This window comes from Pseudonaja textilis, chromosome 10 (assembly GCF_049901715.1).
Source record: "Pseudonaja textilis isolate UNSWEBS1 chromosome 10, rPseTex1.2, whole genome shotgun sequence".
Lineage (NCBI taxonomy): Eukaryota > Metazoa > Chordata > Lepidosauria > Squamata > Elapidae > Pseudonaja > Pseudonaja textilis.
This window is the reverse complement of record NC_141999.1, coordinates 7,926,227-7,943,675: the sequence shown is the minus strand read 5'-3', so window position 1 is coordinate 7,943,675 and position 17,449 is coordinate 7,926,227. Positions and strand designations below refer to the sequence as shown.

At 46.4% G+C, this 17,449-nt stretch overlaps 1 protein-coding gene across 2 annotated transcripts in view; it reads left to right on the top strand.

Annotated features, from left to right (window-relative positions):
- LOC113437582 (protein argonaute-1) overlaps positions 1–12,351 on the top strand; it is a 67,579-nt gene extending 55,228 nt beyond the window's left edge. For both annotated transcript variants that reach the window (XM_026702656.2, XM_026702657.2), the window contains exons 11-19: positions 548–681; positions 2,307–2,491; positions 2,839–2,998; positions 3,284–3,374; positions 3,817–4,011; positions 6,550–6,684; positions 9,709–9,810; positions 10,355–10,554; positions 12,107–12,351. In XM_026702656.2, coding sequence (XP_026558441.1) covers positions 548–681; positions 2,307–2,491; positions 2,839–2,998; positions 3,284–3,374; positions 3,817–4,011; positions 6,550–6,684; positions 9,709–9,810; positions 10,355–10,554; positions 12,107–12,215 — 1,311 coding nt within the window. In that variant the 3' untranslated portion in view covers positions 12,216–12,351. The remainder of the gene's footprint in view (positions 1–547; positions 682–2,306; positions 2,492–2,838; positions 2,999–3,283; positions 3,375–3,816; positions 4,012–6,549; positions 6,685–9,708; positions 9,811–10,354; positions 10,555–12,106) is intronic.
- Positions 12,352–17,449: the final 5,098 nt, after the last annotated feature.

Genomic DNA, 17,449 nt, shown 5'->3' with positions numbered 1-17,449 from the left:
ACTGAGCCCCCACGTCCCTTCTATTTCTCTAGAAGCATCTTTTTTTCTTCCCTAGAAAATCATAGAATCGTAGGACTGGAAGGGTTCTCGGAGGTTTTCTATTCCAGGGGTCTCCAAGCTCCATGCCCACTACTCGGTCTGCTTAGTCAAGACAGAATAAGGCAGACTTAGGCTATCCCAGTCAAATGCTTGTGTAGTCCATTTTTTGAAAATCTTACTAATGGAATGCCCACAACCCTAGAAGACAAGCTATCCCTCCCCACCAGCCAAAATCTTTGAGCTATGGATTTGGTCAGGCACAAAGGAATAGGGTCACACAATAAGTTACAGATAAGATTGTTTGCTCAAGTCTATATACAAGAATCTTGTCAGCCAACTCAATTGGGGCTAGATAGGAGCCAGCAGAATTCGGGGTGGGGGCTGGACTTGGATCACTTGTGGCAACATGATGACTCCAGCCTGATTCCTCTCTTGGTGCCACCCCAGGCTCTGCCGCTCCTTCTCCTACAGTTCTTTTTTTTTTTTTTAAAGCATTTTCCTCCCACAGAACCGTGCCATCGCCACGCCCAATCAGGGGGTCTGGGATATGCGAGGGAAGCAGTTCTACAATGGGATCGAGATCAAAGTGTGGGCCATCGCCTGCTTTGCCCCTCAGAAGCAGTGCAGAGAAGAAGTGCTGAAGTGAGTGAGTGGAGTGCACGGGAAGGGGGAAGAAATGAAGGAGCTCCTAGAAGGAGCAGAAGGAGTTGACCTCGTCAGCTCAAGCCAGGCCTGGAACACAACCCTGTTTTGAAAAACCGGGTAGATACTGCTGGTTAAAAGAGGCAGGTTGCGGTTGCATAAAAATAGTGCAAGGGTGTCAGCCACAACAGAATATCTGGAAGCAATTTAACTCTCAAATATCCCCCGGTGCCCAGCATTAAACATAATAGTAGTTGCAATAGAAGATAATATTGGTAGCTCAGGGTTAAAATGAAAAGTCCTGGTGCTCTCTGAGCTTGGATGTTTTTCTTGCAGGCGTTTCATTACCCAACTAGGTAACATCATCAGTGCTAATAATGTAACCTAGTGGGGTAGTGAAACATCAGCAAAAAAAAGCAGCGAGAACACCAAGGAATAATTCCTTTGTAATAGCTTGGGGGTGGGCGGGGGGAGAATTACAGTTCTTGCTGGCTGGAATGTCAAACGTGGCAAGATGGCTGGGTTCTTACACGGGATATCCAAGATTCCACGTGAAAACAGTTGTAAAATTAAAGGTTTACTGATTTTCATCATTTTTTTGAGATTTAAAGACATCCTGTTCTGTCTCGCCTTTCCTCTTTCCGAAAAGATGAAAGAGTACACACACACACAAACGCAGGCAGGCAAGCTGGCTCGGACTTCACAGAGTTAATTCTTTGGAACTGATAATATTCTTGGCATTCCACCACGTCCTGCCTGCCAAGTCCGAACTGATAGCAAATAAAATTTTACACACAGAAAATCACAAGGCAGTCCACAAAGAAAATCTGAAGTAAGATTAAACTTTGTCCGGAACAAAGTTTCGGGAGAAAACACACCCACTTTTATCCCCTGTGGGGTGTGGCTCAATGACTCAGCTCACTCTCTGACCCTCCCACGCCTCCTACATTGCTGCTCACGTTCCTCCCTACGACGCTGCTTAGGATCGAGCCAACACTCTTCCTCTCTACTCCCTGTCAGGGGCTGCTCCGATATGCCTTCCTCCTGATTAATCTCAGGCTGTTCCTCTCGGTTGTCTGCTGGAACCTGAGGCACTACCAGGGAGGAAGGTCCTGGGGAGGAAGGCATTCCCAGTTCCTCCTCCTCATCTTCCAGGTCCTCTTCCTCTGACAGCATAGGCTCGGGAATCGGGGACACAACACATCCCCTATGGATGATATGCAAAATCTTACACATTGCTTATGCATAGAAGCTTCCAGGTTGAAACTGTAGGTTGTCCAGATAAGGATCTGTCTCTGCTCGGATTAGATCATGTTCAGCTCAATAGAGAATGATTTGCTGGAAACAAGCTTATTTCCTGTCTTCCCAAAGGGAAATAATTCACAAAGTACGGGAATATTGATGGAATACATTCACTCTCAACTTTGGTAAGGTTAAGATGTGTGGACTTCTAGGGAATTCTGGGAACTGAAGTCCCCACATTTTAATCTTTTTAGTTATACCGAATAGTAACCCTCGCTGTTTCTATAGCAATAACCAAACTGTTTCCTCCTGAATGGTGGCATATCAGTTGTGAAAAAGTCATCTACGCTCTTCTGATCTGACTTTTTGTTTTCTTTGGATAGGAACTTTACGGACCAGCTGCGCAAAATTTCTAAGGATGCAGGGATGCCAATCCAGGGCCAGCCTTGCTTCTGTAAATATGCCCAAGGTGCTGACAGTGTGGAGCCCATGTTCCGACACCTTAAAAACACATATTCAGGACTCCAGCTCATCATTGTCATCCTGCCGGGAAAGACCCCAGTGTACGGTATGTCACCAGAATGGGTGGTCAGGAAGAGCATTTGAGAAGCGTAGTCTTTAGTTACTACCTACCTGTTCTGGCTGTGGAATTCTGGCAGTTGAAGTCCACCCATCTTTAAAGTTGCCAAGGTTGAAAAACACTGCATTAATCTAACCAACTTGTAGTATTAAAAAGTTTGGAGCATCTCAAGATTTCTCTATTCCTTACGGGACTTTGATTTTATTCTCCGCCGTGTCAACGGAGGTTTTCCTAAAGGGAGCTGCTTCGCCCAAACTTGTAGTAGTAAAAAGTTAAACAAGAACCATCCTTTTGTGACGACCCCTGATCTCTGATGCTCTGTTCTTTCCCTGCAGCGGAGGTGAAGCGTGTAGGGGACACTCTTCTGGGCATGGCCACTCAGTGTGTGCAGGTCAAAAACGTGGTGAAGACTTCCCCCCAGACTCTTTCCAACCTCTGTCTCAAGATCAACGTTAAACTTGGGGGGATTAACAATATCTTGGTGCCCCATCAGCGGTATGTATTGCTCGGGGTTGAAGGGAGACCACTTGCTTCGTCCCTACTCGCTACTTTAGTTACGTTCTCTCTCTTCGTCTTTTGACCTTGGGGGAAAACTCCCAAGTCCTTTGTAAAATTGATCGTGAGGATGGGTCATAAATAGGTCTTTTTGATGCTGTTGTTCATTTGAATGGTCACTAAAGAAATGGTTGTCAGTCAAAAACTCCCTGTAGTTTCCTTGTACCCTCAGTCATCTTAGAATCGATCCTTTGTATAAAAACTCCTGCTTCGTGTTGCTTCCAGATCCGCCGTTTTTCAGCAGCCGGTTATATTCCTGGGAGCTGATGTGACTCATCCACCAGCTGGGGATGGAAAGAAGCCCTCCATAACAGCTGTAAGTTCACTTTTCCAAAGTCGTGGCCTTGAACAAAGCAAAGATAGCTCAGCTTTGGAATTCTGGTGGAAACGGGGCCTCAGCAGAAGACCTCATTTTGGGAGTCCTCCTCCTTCTCCCTCTCCCTCCCCCTCTCCTCTTCTCTTCTCTCCTCCTCTCCTTCCCTCCCCTCCTTATTAAGACGATTAAAGCGAGAGTGGGACTTCATGTTTCCTTAATGTTCTTCTCCTGATCTCCACCTTCAGTATATTGTTTCACTCTAACCAGTTGCAGTTTAGTCAATAATCCACGTTCAAGCATGGTTTAAGCTCAGTGTCTTCCTCTCCTCCTAAACTGCCCTTCCCCCAAAATGCTATATAAAGATTAGAGATCCACCTAACACCTGTTGCCTCCCACTTTCACCGTGAGCGAGTCATAGACATTGCCTCTTTGTCGACGGCAGGTGGTGGGCAGCATGGATGCCCACCCAAGCCGCTACTGCGCCACGGTTCGGGTACAGCGGCCACGCCAGGAAATCATTGAAGACCTTTCCTACATGGTTCGAGAACTCCTCATCCAGTTCTACAAGTCCACACGCTTCAAACCGACACGCATTATCTTCTACCGGGATGGTGTGCCTGAGGGACAGCTGCCACAGGTGAGGAAGACTTCTCCTTGCTGCCACTTCTGGAAAACCAGGTGCTGCATAGAAAGAGGAGTTCGCTCTCTGGTTCACCTTGGGTTGGTAGAGCCACCTTCTCTTCTTTAGATCAGGGGTCTCCAACCTTGGCAACTTCAAGACTTGTGAACTTCAACTCCCAGAGCAAAGCTGGCTGAGGAACTCTGGGAATTGAAGTCCACAAGCCTTAAAGTTGCTGGTCTTCCGGTTTGGGCTTCTTCAGCGACAGACCGAAACCTCGTCTCTGCGAGGCTTCGATCCGTGCTCACCGCTGGAGCGCCCTGAGCCGCCTGGTTTCGGGGCTAAGTCACCCCGTAGAGGTGGTGAAAAGGGGGAAGACTGCCTGAAGGGTTGAGGAGAGCCGCATCTCTCCTCCCCAGCTGGCCATTACTCCCTTCCCCAAAGGAGGTTGTAGCGGTGGTCAGAAATGGCCACCACAAAGAAGAACTCGACCGGAAAAGAATGTGCAGGAGGAAGATAAGAAGAGAAAGTTTTGGTTGACTGGGTCAAACAGCAAAAGCAACAAATAAGGTACCCTGGAATTGAAACTATTAAAAAACAAAACAATAACATTGTTCCCTAAGAAGATTTTTAAGCTGCGAAGGAGAGAGAAAAGGGAAAAGATTTGGTTTTTTTTCTCCTTTTCCTATACTGACAGCTAAGAGACTTAAGCAAGAAATTGGAAAAAAACCCACTTTGACATCAGTAGGCATTTAATGCTGAAAATAAAAAGTCAAAGGGATAATAAAGATTTCTGGATAATTAAAAGCTTTTGAAAACACAAGTCTTAAAAGTTGCCAAGGTTGGAGACCCCTGCTTTAGATGCTTGTGGGACCACCACCTCCCAATATTCATTGCACAACTTACAGGTAGTCCTCAGCTTGAGACTGCAATTGTGATCCACATTTCTATTGCTAAGCAAGGCAGTTACTTTTATCACTTTTCTTTCACAGTTGTCAAGCAGATCATTGCTTGTTAAAAGAACCAGCGGGAACTTTCGGTTTTCTTTTTGCAATTGTCATAAATGCCAGTTGCCAAGCGCCCAAATTTTGATCCTGCGACTGTGGGAAGGGCTGGAAAGTTAATAAGTGCAAGAACTGGTCATAAGCCACTTTTTTTTTTCAGAGCTGTTGTAACTTCCAACAGTCACTAAATGAAAATTGTAAGTTGAGGATTTATAGTCATGTTATATAGCTCAGTTTTTCCTGGATCTTCCTAACTTCTAATCTTCAGTGATCCGCTTGTTTGCAATCGAGAGCTGCACAATTTGCCAAGGTTGAACACCCCTGATCTATACGGTCTGTTCTGGGTCCTTTTGGGGAGGGCGCACAAAATAATACTCCCAAGCAGAGATGGTATTCAGCAGGTTCCGACCAGTTCTGGAGAACCGGTAGTGGAAAATTTGAGTAGTTTCGAGAACCAGCAAATACCACCTCTGACTGGCCCTGCCCCCATCTATTCTCTGCCTCCCATTGAGTCCCAGTTGATTGGCTGGGTCTTCTTTGGTTGCCCTGCACAGGAGAACGGAGCTGGAAAGCAGGTTAGTGGGGTGGGGAGGGAATGGGGATTTTGCAGTATCCTTCTCCTGCTATGCCCACCAAGCTGTGCCCACAGAACCGGTAGTAATTTTTTTTTTAATAGAATAGACTTCTTTATTGGCTAAGTGTGATTGGACACACAAGGAATTTGTCTTGGTGGAAATGCTGTCAGTGTACATAAAAGAAAAGATAACAGATAATAGATAATTAGAGTTGGAAGGGACCTTGTAGGTCATCTAGTCCAAACCCCACGCCCAAGCGGGAGACCCTACACCATTTCTGACAAGTGGCAGTCCAATCTCTTCTTGAAAGTCTCAAGTGATGGCGCTCCCACAACTTCCAAGGGCAACTTCTGTTCCATTGGTTGATTGTTCTCACTCTCTGAAAGTTTCTCCTTGTTTCCAGGTTAAATCTCTCCTTGTTCAGTTTCCATCCATTATTCCTTGTCTGGCCTACAGGCGCTTTAGAAAATAGCTTGACCCCGCTCCTCCTCCCTGTGGCAGCCCCTCAAATATTGGAAGACCGCTATCATGTCTCCCCTGGTCCTTCTCTTTACTAGACTAGCCAAGCCCAGTTCCTGCAACCGTTCGTTGTATGTTTTAGCCTCCACTCCCCTAATCATCCCGGTTGCTCTTCTCTGCACTTTTTCTAGAGTCTCAACATCTTTTTTATAGTGTGGTGACCAAAACTGGATGCTGTACTCTAGGTATGATCTTACTAAGGCTTTATAGAGTGGTCTTAGTACCTCCCTTGATCTCGATTGTATCCCTCTGTTAATACAATTTAAGATTGCATTGGCTTTTTTGGCTGCTGCTGCTGCACACGGCTGGCTCCTATTTAGCTGGTTGTCCACTAGGACTCCAAGATCCCTCTCCCAGATACATTCGTCAAGAGTCCAGAATCCCAGCACGGCTCCCAAGTGGGCTTCTCAGGGTCTTCTCTATTCATTGTGTTAGTGTATTTTCCTTCCTTCCTTCAGATCCTCCACTATGAGCTTCTGGCCATCCGGGATGCCTGCATCAAACTGGAGAAGGATTACCAGCCGGGCATCACCTACATTGTGGTTCAGAAAAGGCACCACACTCGCCTCTTCTGTGCAGACAAGAATGAGAGGGTGAGGCTCAGAGATGGGCATGGGTGGTGTGTTGATGGTGGAGGTTTATAGGATTCTGCACTGGGGTTTTATTCCGGTAAGCTGCCAGTGTCCCCGTGAGTTGGGCAGTTGTATAGGTAGCCCTCAACGTAGGACTACAATTGAGCCCAACATTCCTGTTGCTAAGCGAAACGTTTAAGTGAATTTTGCTCCATTTTGCAACCTTTCTTGTCACTGTTGTTAAGTGAATCACCACAGTTGTTACATTAGTAGCCCAGTTGTTAAGTGAATCTGGCTTCCTCATTGATTTTGCTTCTCGAAAGGGGATTGCGTGACCCTGGGACACGGCAACTGTCATAAATATGAGTCAGTTGCCCAGTCTCTGTAATTTAGTTTATTTTATTGTCATTGCACCTCCTACAATGAAATCAAACACCATCTTCAGTGCACATCATGACCATGAAAATAAACACAAACACACATCCTTCACCCATCACACATTCAACTGAAAACCCCCGACACCATACCAACACTGCACTATACAGCAGAATTCAACAGAGCTGCTGCCCTGGGAGATAAGCTGTTTTTCAGCCTGTTTGTCCTTGTTTTTATTATCCTGTACCGTCTGCCAGATGGTAATAGTTCAAAAAAAGGGTTCTTTGAGGATGAGATGGATCTTTGAGAATGTTTTGAACTTTCTTGAGGCAGTGGGGGCTATAAAGCTCTTCCAAAGAGGGGAGAGGGCAACCCATGATCCTCTGGGCAATGACGTTAACCCTCTGGAGTGCTGTCCTATCTGCCCCTGTGCAATTGGCAAACCATACAGAGGTGCAGCAAGTTAAGATACTCTCTATGGTGCAGCGGTATAAGGTCATCAGCAGTTTTCCATTCAGTTTTTGTTTCCTGAGAAATCTCTGGTAGTATAATCTCTGCTGGGCCCTTTTGACCAGGGCTGCAATGCGAGCCCCCCCAGGACAGGTCCTCTTTTAGGGTAACTCCCAGAAACTTAAAACTGGCCACTTGCTCCACTCGGTCTCCATTGATCACATGACTGTGGGGATGTTGCAATGGTCATAAGTGTGAAAAATGATCATGTCATTTTTTTCCCACTGCCGTTATAACTGAACGGTCACTAAATGAACTGTTGAAAGTCAAGGACTACCTGTATAAATGTTCTACATAAATAAATACATTCCACAATTCAAAGGCTGCTTAGACAGCTTAATCTGAGCATCAATAGCCATAGCACTGAGACTTATACACCACTTCACAGTGCTTTCCAGCCCTCTCTGAGCATTTTACAGAGTCAGCCCCCAACAATCTGGGTCCTCATTGTATCCATCTCGGAAGGATGGAAGGCTGAGTCAACCTTAAGCCTGGCGAGATTCGATCTGCCAAATTCAGGCAGCCGGCAGTCGGCAGAAGTAGCCTGCAGTACTGCACTCTCCCCACTGGGCCACCACAGCTCATCAAGACTTGTCTTCAACTCTTTCAAAGTATAGATCAGTGATCCTGGAATGGGAGGGGCGACTTGAGCGTATCCTGAGAATAATGGAGCCATCTGTAATGGCTTGCCTGCGAATTGAACTTCCGGTCTGGGGTTGCGGGCTGTGCTGGCGTAGAACAACAGAGTCTTTGTGGAAGGAGTGAAATGATTTGAGCCCCAGAAAGGAACCATTTGAGTCAAACCATTTTAAGAAACACAGATCTGGAGAAAGGTGAAGTTGCTGGACAGCAGACATTAGAAGCCGTGGGAAAGCCTTACCCCAGAACCATGCATGATGATAAATCAATCAATCGCACGCCTACAAAGGCAGTCCTCGACTTACAACCACAACCGACCCCCAAATTTCTGTTCCTAAGCAAGACAGTTCTTAAGTGAGTTTTCCCCCCATTTTTCTTGCCACAGCTGTTAAGTGAATCACTGCAGTTCTTAAGTGAATCAGGCTTCCCCATTGACTCTGCTGGGGAGAAGCTTGCAAAAGGGCCTGGGACACTGCGACCATCAGTTGCTAAGCACCCAAATTTTTAGCGCATGACCACGGTTTGTAGGTATGAAAAATGTTGCTTTTAAGTTACTTTTATTCTGTGGTGTTGTAACTTTGAATGGTCATTTGTTGTAAGCCGAGGACTCCCTGTCACTCGAACTGCACTGCAGAATTGTGGAATTAAAGATCTTGGCGATTTTTATGGAAACCTGGTCCCACTTTTTTCTGGTACCTTTGCCATTGCTATTGTCTTTAACTATGTTTCTCCCTCTCTCTCTCCCTCCCTTCTCTCTCCCTCCCTCTCTCTCCCTCCCTCTCTCCCCCTCCCTCCCTTTCTCTCCCTCCTTCCCTCCCTCCCTCCTTCCTTCCCTCCCTCCCTTTCTCTCTCTCTCTCCCTCCCTTTCTCTCCCTCTCTCTCCCTCTCCTTCCCTCCCTTTCTCTTTCCCTCCCTCCCCCCTCCCTCCCTCCCTCTCTCTCCCCCTCTCTTTCTCTCTCCTCCCTCCTTCCCTCCCTTCCTCCCTCCCTTTCCCTCTCTCCTTCCCTCCCTTTCTCTCCCTCTCCCTCCCTCTCTCCCTCTCCTTCCTCCTTTCTCTTTCCCTCCCTCTCTTCCTCTCCCTCCCTTTCTCTCCCTCTCCCCCTCTCTCTCCCCTCCCTTCTCTCTCCTCCTCTCCTTCCCTCCCTTCCTCCCTCCCTTTCCCTCTCTCCTTCCCTCCCTTTCTCTCCCTCTCCCTCCCTCTCTCCCTCTCCTTCCCTCCCTTTCTCTTTCCCTCCCTCTCTTCCTCTCCCTCCCTTTCTCTCCCTCTCCCCCTCTCTCTCCCTTCTTCCCTTTCTGTACCTCTCCTTCCCTCCCTTTCTCTTTCCCTCCCTCTCTTCCTCTCCCTCCCTTTCTCTCCCCTCTCCCCCTCTCTCTCTCCTTCTTCCTTTCTGTACCTCTCCTTCCCTCCCTTTCTCTTTCCCTCCCTCTCTTCCTCTCCCTCACTTTCTCTCCCTCTCCCCCCTCTCTCTCCCTTCTTCCCTTTCTGTACCTTTCCCTCCCTCCCTTTCTCTCTCCTTGCAGATTGGCAAAAGTGGGAACATACCAGCAGGAACTACTGTCGATACGAACATTACTCACCCTTTTGAGTTTGACTTCTACCTGTGCAGTCATGCCGGCATTCAGGTACCTTTTTTTTTAGCAGCTTCCTGGCAGAGATGGGTAAGGCAGGCCTCCTTCCAGGTGGGCTGGACTTCATTTCCCAGCATTCTCTGCCATGGCTGCAAATTCTAGAGATGGAAGGCCACATCTACAGCGAACGGAACAACTAACCGTAATCTCAGAAGACCTTTCAGACGGCCCCCCATCCTCTGAGGGGTACAGACAGTCCTTGACTTATGACCGTTAACTGACTTTGCTTGCCAGAAGTTTGCAATACCATAGTCAGGTGACCCTGGGACCCTGCCATCGATATAAATATGAGTCAGATGCCAAGCGCCTGAATTTGAATCATGCGATGATGGGGATGCTACAGTGGTTGTAAGTGTGGAAAAAAAAAGATAAGTCGCTTTTTTCAATCGGCTGGAACATCAAACGGACATTCAGTGAACCGTTATAAGTAGAGGACTGCCTGTACCTCCTTCTTTTTACTGCACCTCCTGCCCAAACACCCTGCTATCATTGTGCTGGTAATGTTTCTCGCCTCTTTCCTTCCTTCCTTCTCCCCTAGGGTACCAGCAGACCCTCCCATTACTACGTGCTTTGGGACGATAACCGGTTTACAGCAGATGAGCTTCAAATTCTCACCTACCAGCTTTGCCACACCTACGTCCGTTGTACACGCTCTGTTTCTATCCCAGCACCAGCATACTACGCCCGATTGGTGGCCTTCCGGGCACGATACCATCTTGTAGACAAAGAGCATGACAGGTGAGTAGCTGCCCCCAAGGAAGATGCTCCTTGTAGAGTCCAATGCCCACCACTGGGTGGCGCTAGTGAGTTAGAGGTTCTGGCCTTCTCTGAGCTGCGCTATTTTCTTGGAAGACCTTTTATTGCCTGATATAACTGATACTCGGCCTGGTAACAAAAAGTCGTCCAGCGATGCCACCTCAAATACAAACAGGTATTGCAGCTAAATGTTGGCTTAGAAGCTGTAAGTTACACTGGGGAGGGAGGATGCCATAAGTGGGGAATTAAGTATCTCCGGAAAAAATTGTATTAACAGTACAGGTAGTCCTCGACTTACGACCACAACTTCCCCATTGACTTTGCTCGTCAGAAGGTCACAAAAGGGGATCCCGTAACCCCCGAATACTGCAACCCTCATAAATATGAGTCAACTTCCAAATTGCATTTGAATTTTGATCACGGGACCACGGGGAAGCTGCAATGGTCATAAATGTGAAAAATGGTCATAGGTCACTTTTTTCAGTGCCGTTGTAACTTGAAATAGTCATTAAATGAGCTGTTGTAAGTCGAGGACTACCTGTAAATTTCACTTAAATAAAGGCTTTGTCAGGATTCCAGCAGTTACCCCCATTTCAATCATGAGTCTCGAGTCAAACTTCCAAAACTTCAAAAAGATTTATTGGGAGTTAACTTGTCCGGCACTGCCTGGTTGTAGCCGACTCTGAGACACATCATTCTTGTTACCCTTGATCCTGGTTTTCCCCTCACCCCCTGGATGTATCATAATTCATATTCTCCAATGGGAGACATCCCTAGCCAAGAGTCATCAATCATGTTCTCCAGTTAGAATTTTGCATGGCAGGAACTTCAGTCACCCAGTTACGATCTTTGAAAGCATTTATGGAATGCAGTTTCACTTTGCAAGCTGCCGCACTGCTCCCCCCTCCCTTTCTGTTGGCAACTCTAAAAGACCATAGAGATATTTTACGAGTTGACAGGCTTCACACTAATTCCCCAGCATGTCGTCCAAAGGCAAAAAGCGGCCCCCAGCCTGGAAAAGGGTTTGTCCCTTTAGTTCAGGGGTGCCAAACAGAAGGCCACGGGGCCCTCCTGCATGGCTTCGGCCTGGTCTACCCAGTGCAAACAGGAAACATGCCAGCAGTTTGGGGAGTGGCGTCAAGCTGGCCACGCCTACCTGGTCAGCCATGCCCACCCGGCCCCCAGAGGCCAACCAACAGCCCTGATGCGGCCCTCAATGAAATTGAGTTTGACACCTCTGCCCTAGTTTGTCTCTAATGCCCTTAGACTTATGGAGGAGGAAAAAACCTTTTTATCTAGCAGCGGTGTGCTGTTTGTCTAGAGCAACGTTTCCAACGATGGCAACTTTAAGATGCTGTCTGGGGAATTCTGGGAGTTGGAGTCTTAAAGTCCCCTGGAATAGAAGCTGTGCCATTTTACGCTGACAGTGATTTCCCTGCCTGGAGAAATCTGCCATCCTCGCGCCTTTCTTTTTCCTAATTAACGCTCTGTTTTAATCCCCCCCCTCCCCATTCCTTTTCTTCTGCCCTTTTAGTGGAGAAGGCAGTCACATCTCCGGCCAGAGCAACGGCCGAGACCCTCAAGCTCTCGCCAAGGCTGTGCAAGTTCATCAGGACACTTTACGTACCATGTACTTTGCTTGAAAACCCAACATTTTTACCTCACTCCAGAAAGCTTTCTGATTGGTAGGAGACATACAAAAAGAGAGAAAGAAAGAAAGAAAGAAGGAAGGAAAGAAAGAAAGAAAGAAAAAGAGAAAGAAAAGAAAGAAGAGAAAGAGAAGGAAGAAAAAAGAAGAAGCATTGGAGCACCTTGTGGTTATCCAATGGAGAGATCACTGCAGGCCGCGGACAAAACATTTCTAGGAAACTGCCCTTGTTTTCCAGGGTCAACGCAGGAGAACTGCATAACCTTTGTAGTATTAAAACAAGAGAGACTTTCTGCTTTTCAGGCTTTCCAGTTACCTGACCAAACAAATGCAAAATATTGAAACCGTGGGAGGGAATCTGTCCTTCAGTTTAAAAAAACAACAACAACCCCCACAGGTTTTCATCACTGGGATGGTGGGCAGTAGAGACAGGAGATGCAATATTAGACTTCTGACTGTGAAATAAGAAGAGTTCCAGTCCTTTTAATGCCCCAGTCAAAAATGCTGTTTCTTATTGGTTCAGGGTGGGGGGGGTGGGGGGTGGGGGGCTGGGACTTGTAGAGCCTTAAAACAGATGACTAGATTTATAAAAACTAATATTTTAGGATACAAAATGCTTTAATTGGCAAAGAAGAAAAGAAGCCAGTAGTTTATAGATGAATTTTAACACGGTTACCCCTTCTCCACAGAAGAGGAAAATAATATGAATTTCCCCCCCCCCTCTCCTTTCTATATAATAATGGTGTAAGGTACCCGCAGCACTTACCACAAAAGGAAACTTGTCTTCCGTCTGTTTAAAAAGTGAGTTGGCTGCTGCCCCCTTAATGCGGCAGAAACACACCGTGGGCGAGTGCCTTACTGCTGCAAAATGATGACATTTTTTTTTTCACCTTTCAAACTGAAAAGAAAAGGAAAAAGGAAAGGGAAGGAAACCAACAATGCTCTTGACTTGACTTGGTCGTGGTCCAGATCTCTAGCTTGAAAATGTCTGTGTTTTGGGGTTTTGTTGATGTTCACCAAGCATACCATTTCATTTTCGCTCACAGCCTCGTGGTGGATTACAATTCTGTGCACTTTTATCCTGATATAGAAATACGGAGAGCTGCTGATGATAAAAACCTGCTTTTTTATTTTTTTTTGATGAATTGCGATTGATGGAATTGCTTCTGATGTGTTTCTTGTGTGGTGATTTTTCCCCTCCTTTTTAATTTAAAGAACGCTGCATTTCTGATGAACAGGGTGTGTGTAAAAGGAAGTGTCTTTGTCTGCCCTGCAAGCACAAAAAAAAAAAGAACTCTGCTATCAGTTCATGTCCTGATTTTTTTAATATATGGATGAAATTTTTTATTATCAAGTATTTTTATACGATGCTGAGTCTATTGCCAAAACATACACTCAAATTCTCACTGTTTACATCATTTTCCCTCCTTTATCTCTGTCCAACATTTTGGGAATATTACAGTAGATCGCTTGATCATCACAAAAACTCAAATTGGCATTATATCGAGAAGATTTCCAGGTGGCTCAGTTTCCCAGGGGCAGCCAGAATCTTCGTGCTGTATAGTAAAGGAATGATCATTTCATTTCCCGCAGTTGTGTAACTCCGATGTCTTCTCAAACCTTATATTGTTTTTCTGTGACAGGAAAGATGGATGTAAATCAAGACCATTTCTCCAGCTTGCTTTGAGATCAGAACATTAAAATGCACTTCGCTGTTTGTCTATAGAAATGGATCCTGATTTTCTAGGGAAAAAAACAAACCAGTCCTTTTACCCGTGGCTCTGAATTTTCCTTCCTGCAACAAACACCTTGGATAGGAAATATCCTGGACCGTGCTGGCCCCTTGCAAACCGATTTTGGCTGTTCAGAAGGAAGCCTGTGCCATAAAGTTGTCTCCAAACCATATCCTGTCACTTCAGAGTTGTATCTTCGAGTGCCAAAGTGAGCTTTCAACATCAGCCTCAGCAAAAGATCCCGATTCTCCCATAGAGCTGCACAACTCTTTATAATAATAGAATTTTTTTATTGGCCAAGTGTGATTGGACACACAAGGATTTTGTCTTGGTGCATTTGTAGTTTTTGTGGAACTCCCCACCCGTCAAGGAAAAGGGCAACGCTTGTGGGGTGAGACTTTTGGACTGTATGTGCTTCCAACATCAAGTTCAATTTTCTTCTCTCTTTTTTTAGGCCTTATCTCTTCTCCCCGCTTTACCCTGCTTCACCGTATCCCGTAGGGCAGAAAGTTAATCCATCTGAAAGCTATGCAAGCCAACAGGCCACTCAGAACGGAACCCAGTTAGGTGCTTTGCAATTTGATTGTGAGTCTGTATTATTTAACCACGAGGCTAACAACTGCCATGGGAATGCGCCCAGCCTGACAGTGCGCACAAAGAGGAGGTGGAAATTCCTGACACAAATGCTGTATCTCAGATGGCCTCTGAACAACTTGTCTGTTGCTCTGCTTAACGTGGGTGGAGCTGGTTGATCTTTCAAACATGAATAATACAGATTGTGGGCTCAGTGATCCTTCCTTCCTCTCATCCATCCATCCTGCTGCCTTCTTCCCTCCCTCCCTCCTTCCCTCCCATCCATCTCCCTCCCATCTTCCCCCCTTCATCCCTCCCTCCCTCTTCCCATCCATCTTTCCCCCTTCCCTCTCTGCTTTGAATCCTTCAAGGTTGGCATTGTTTTGCCCTGGGCACCTGCACTCAAACAGAAGCACCAAGACCGGAAGCCAACATTGCTTAACCAAGTGCCTGCATGGCAAACTCACCTACCAGCCTTCATCGAAGCTCCTCGTAGACGATTGTCGGTTTGCCTCACCCCCTTTTCTCAGCTTTTGCGTGAAAATGCATTTACAAAACAAAACCAAAACCAGAAGGACATGTTGAGTTTTTCTTGGTGTCTCTTCAGCCTGTCTGACTCTTTTCTGCTTGGAGTAGATTCTCACTTCTGACACCAGCACCGCGACCGCGATTCTAAACTGTTTTTGAGCAAGAATAAGCGACTTGGGCATTTGCAGAACGGGGAACGTGCGGGACAAGAGAACCCGAAAGAAACTTGGAGCTTTGACAAAACCACCCACAACAACGCATGCTTTAAAACCAACACCAAACCTCCGGGACTTGAATTGTTACCAATGGATCCCGCTTTCAGATTGTTTGTTCTTTTGCACTCCACAGTTAGGTTGCTGCTTTTAAAGGAGGAGAGGGACATGGCATGATTGGGGGGATGTTAAGTGGCCAGCGCTTTCCTCACCTCACCCCACTTCCTCACCTCTCCCCACCTGGTGCATGCAGAGTTTTCACGAAGTGCCGTAAATAATGTAATTGCTGCAACCTCTTTGAAACCATGTTTTTTTCTAAGTTTGGGGTGATTCTCCCCCCCTCTCTCTCTCTCTCTCTCTCTCTCTCTCTCTCTCTCTCTTTCATTTTGATGTTTTAAGAACTGGGCTAACCACCCCCTGCATGTGCTACGTAACAAAAGCTACCTGTTGCATCCCTGCTTCGCTTGGGCAAAATTTGTCTTCTGTCTTTTGCAGGGGGCAGAGAGTGCACCCCAAAGAGGAAACATTCTCTGCTTCAGCTTCTTCCTCCGTCACTAAGTGTGGCTGTTGCTGCTGTTGCGCACTGCACGGGTGTTTTTGTGAGATCCGCAAAACGACAACAATACTAGTTTTAAAAAAAACCCTGTTTTGGGATGTTTCGCCTTGCACCTTAACCCGTATTCCTTGTGATAGGCTTCCCCCTCCCCTTTCTGTGGCCGGAAATGTTGCCGACGTCCCACAGGCTGTGTGGGTGGGTGGGTGGGGAACGGGAGCGTGAATGCAGCGTACAAATGTAGCCATCGGTTGTTGGTTTTTATTGTGATTATTTCTAATTTTGCCTGCACTGCTGCTTGTTCCGATGGACTGCTTAGGTCTGAATGAGGGGAAAGGGAGTGGGTGGATGAGGCTTCATAAAAGCAAGGAGAGACGTAAAATAAGGCCCGATTGAAGATTGGAGTCCAGGGGTTTGAGCGCTGATGGGCCCCGATGCCACATCAGAAGCTGGCATCGCAAGGACCTGGATTCAGAACTAGCTTGTAGGATTGAAGGATTCCAGTTGCTTGGGGAAACATTTTTTTCTCTGCATCCTGGATGTTTACAGTAGAGATGGTGTATCTCAAGCATTAGGTCAGTGCTTCTCAACCATGGCAACTTGAAGAGGCGTGGACTTCAACTCCCAGAATTCCCCAGGCAGCCATGCTGCCTGGGGAATTCTGGGAGTTGAAGTCCACGCCTCTTCAAGTTGCCATGGTTGAGAAGCACACTGATCTAGGTTTGCAATAGTGGTGATTATCTGTAGCTGGGGGTGTAGGAGGAGGATGGAGATTTCATTCTCCAAGCTTCTGGGTTGGTTTCTGGACGTTTCGTTACTAGGCTACATAACCTCTTCGGTGGACCTTAGGAGTGTTAGTGTTCTGCTACTTCTTCGTGTGTCCCACCACACAGACCCCTTATAGGCGGAAGAACGCCAACACACACATTCCCTAAATTTCGCTGAAGCCTGGTTACGGAACGATTGGAAACCAACCCACAAGCTCGGAGAAGAAGCCTCCACCCTCACTGATCTAGGTGTTGCTGGATTCCAACATACATCGTCTCAACACCATTATCTACGCTGGGTGGGGATTATGAGAGTTGGAAACTAGCAGAACCTGGAAAGTGAGAAGTTCCTCCCCGCATCCCTGATCTAAGTACCTGGCAAAATTTACTTGAGAAGTTTTAAGTGGAAGCAAATGGACTTTTTTTTCTTTCCCATTTGGTGGATGCTTCAGAACCTTCTCAGGTTCTTCTGCTTTCTGGTCAGAATATCCATAATTGGGTGCAAACGCCTTTCTGGGTCTAGTTCTACATCTTTAAATGACACCGGAAGCTTTTTGTTTCGAAAGAGCTGTGTTTTTTTTCTCCCCGTCTGTTGAAAATTATACAAAATGTTTTGTTTTTTTTCCTCCTAAAGATTGTTCTCAAAAGAAAAGATATTGATGCTTCCTCCCCCTCTTTGCCTCTCTGTTTTCTCCTTATCACTTTGGGACCAACGAAGCAACTACTGTCCATAAAAAGCTGACATTGTAGAAAAGATGTAGTCCAGTCCTTTTTTTTTTTTCCTTCTTCTTCTCTCCCTCCCCTTCCTTTTATTCAAATGTTAAAAAGCATCTTGGCAGCCCAGTGCAAACTTGTTGTGCTGG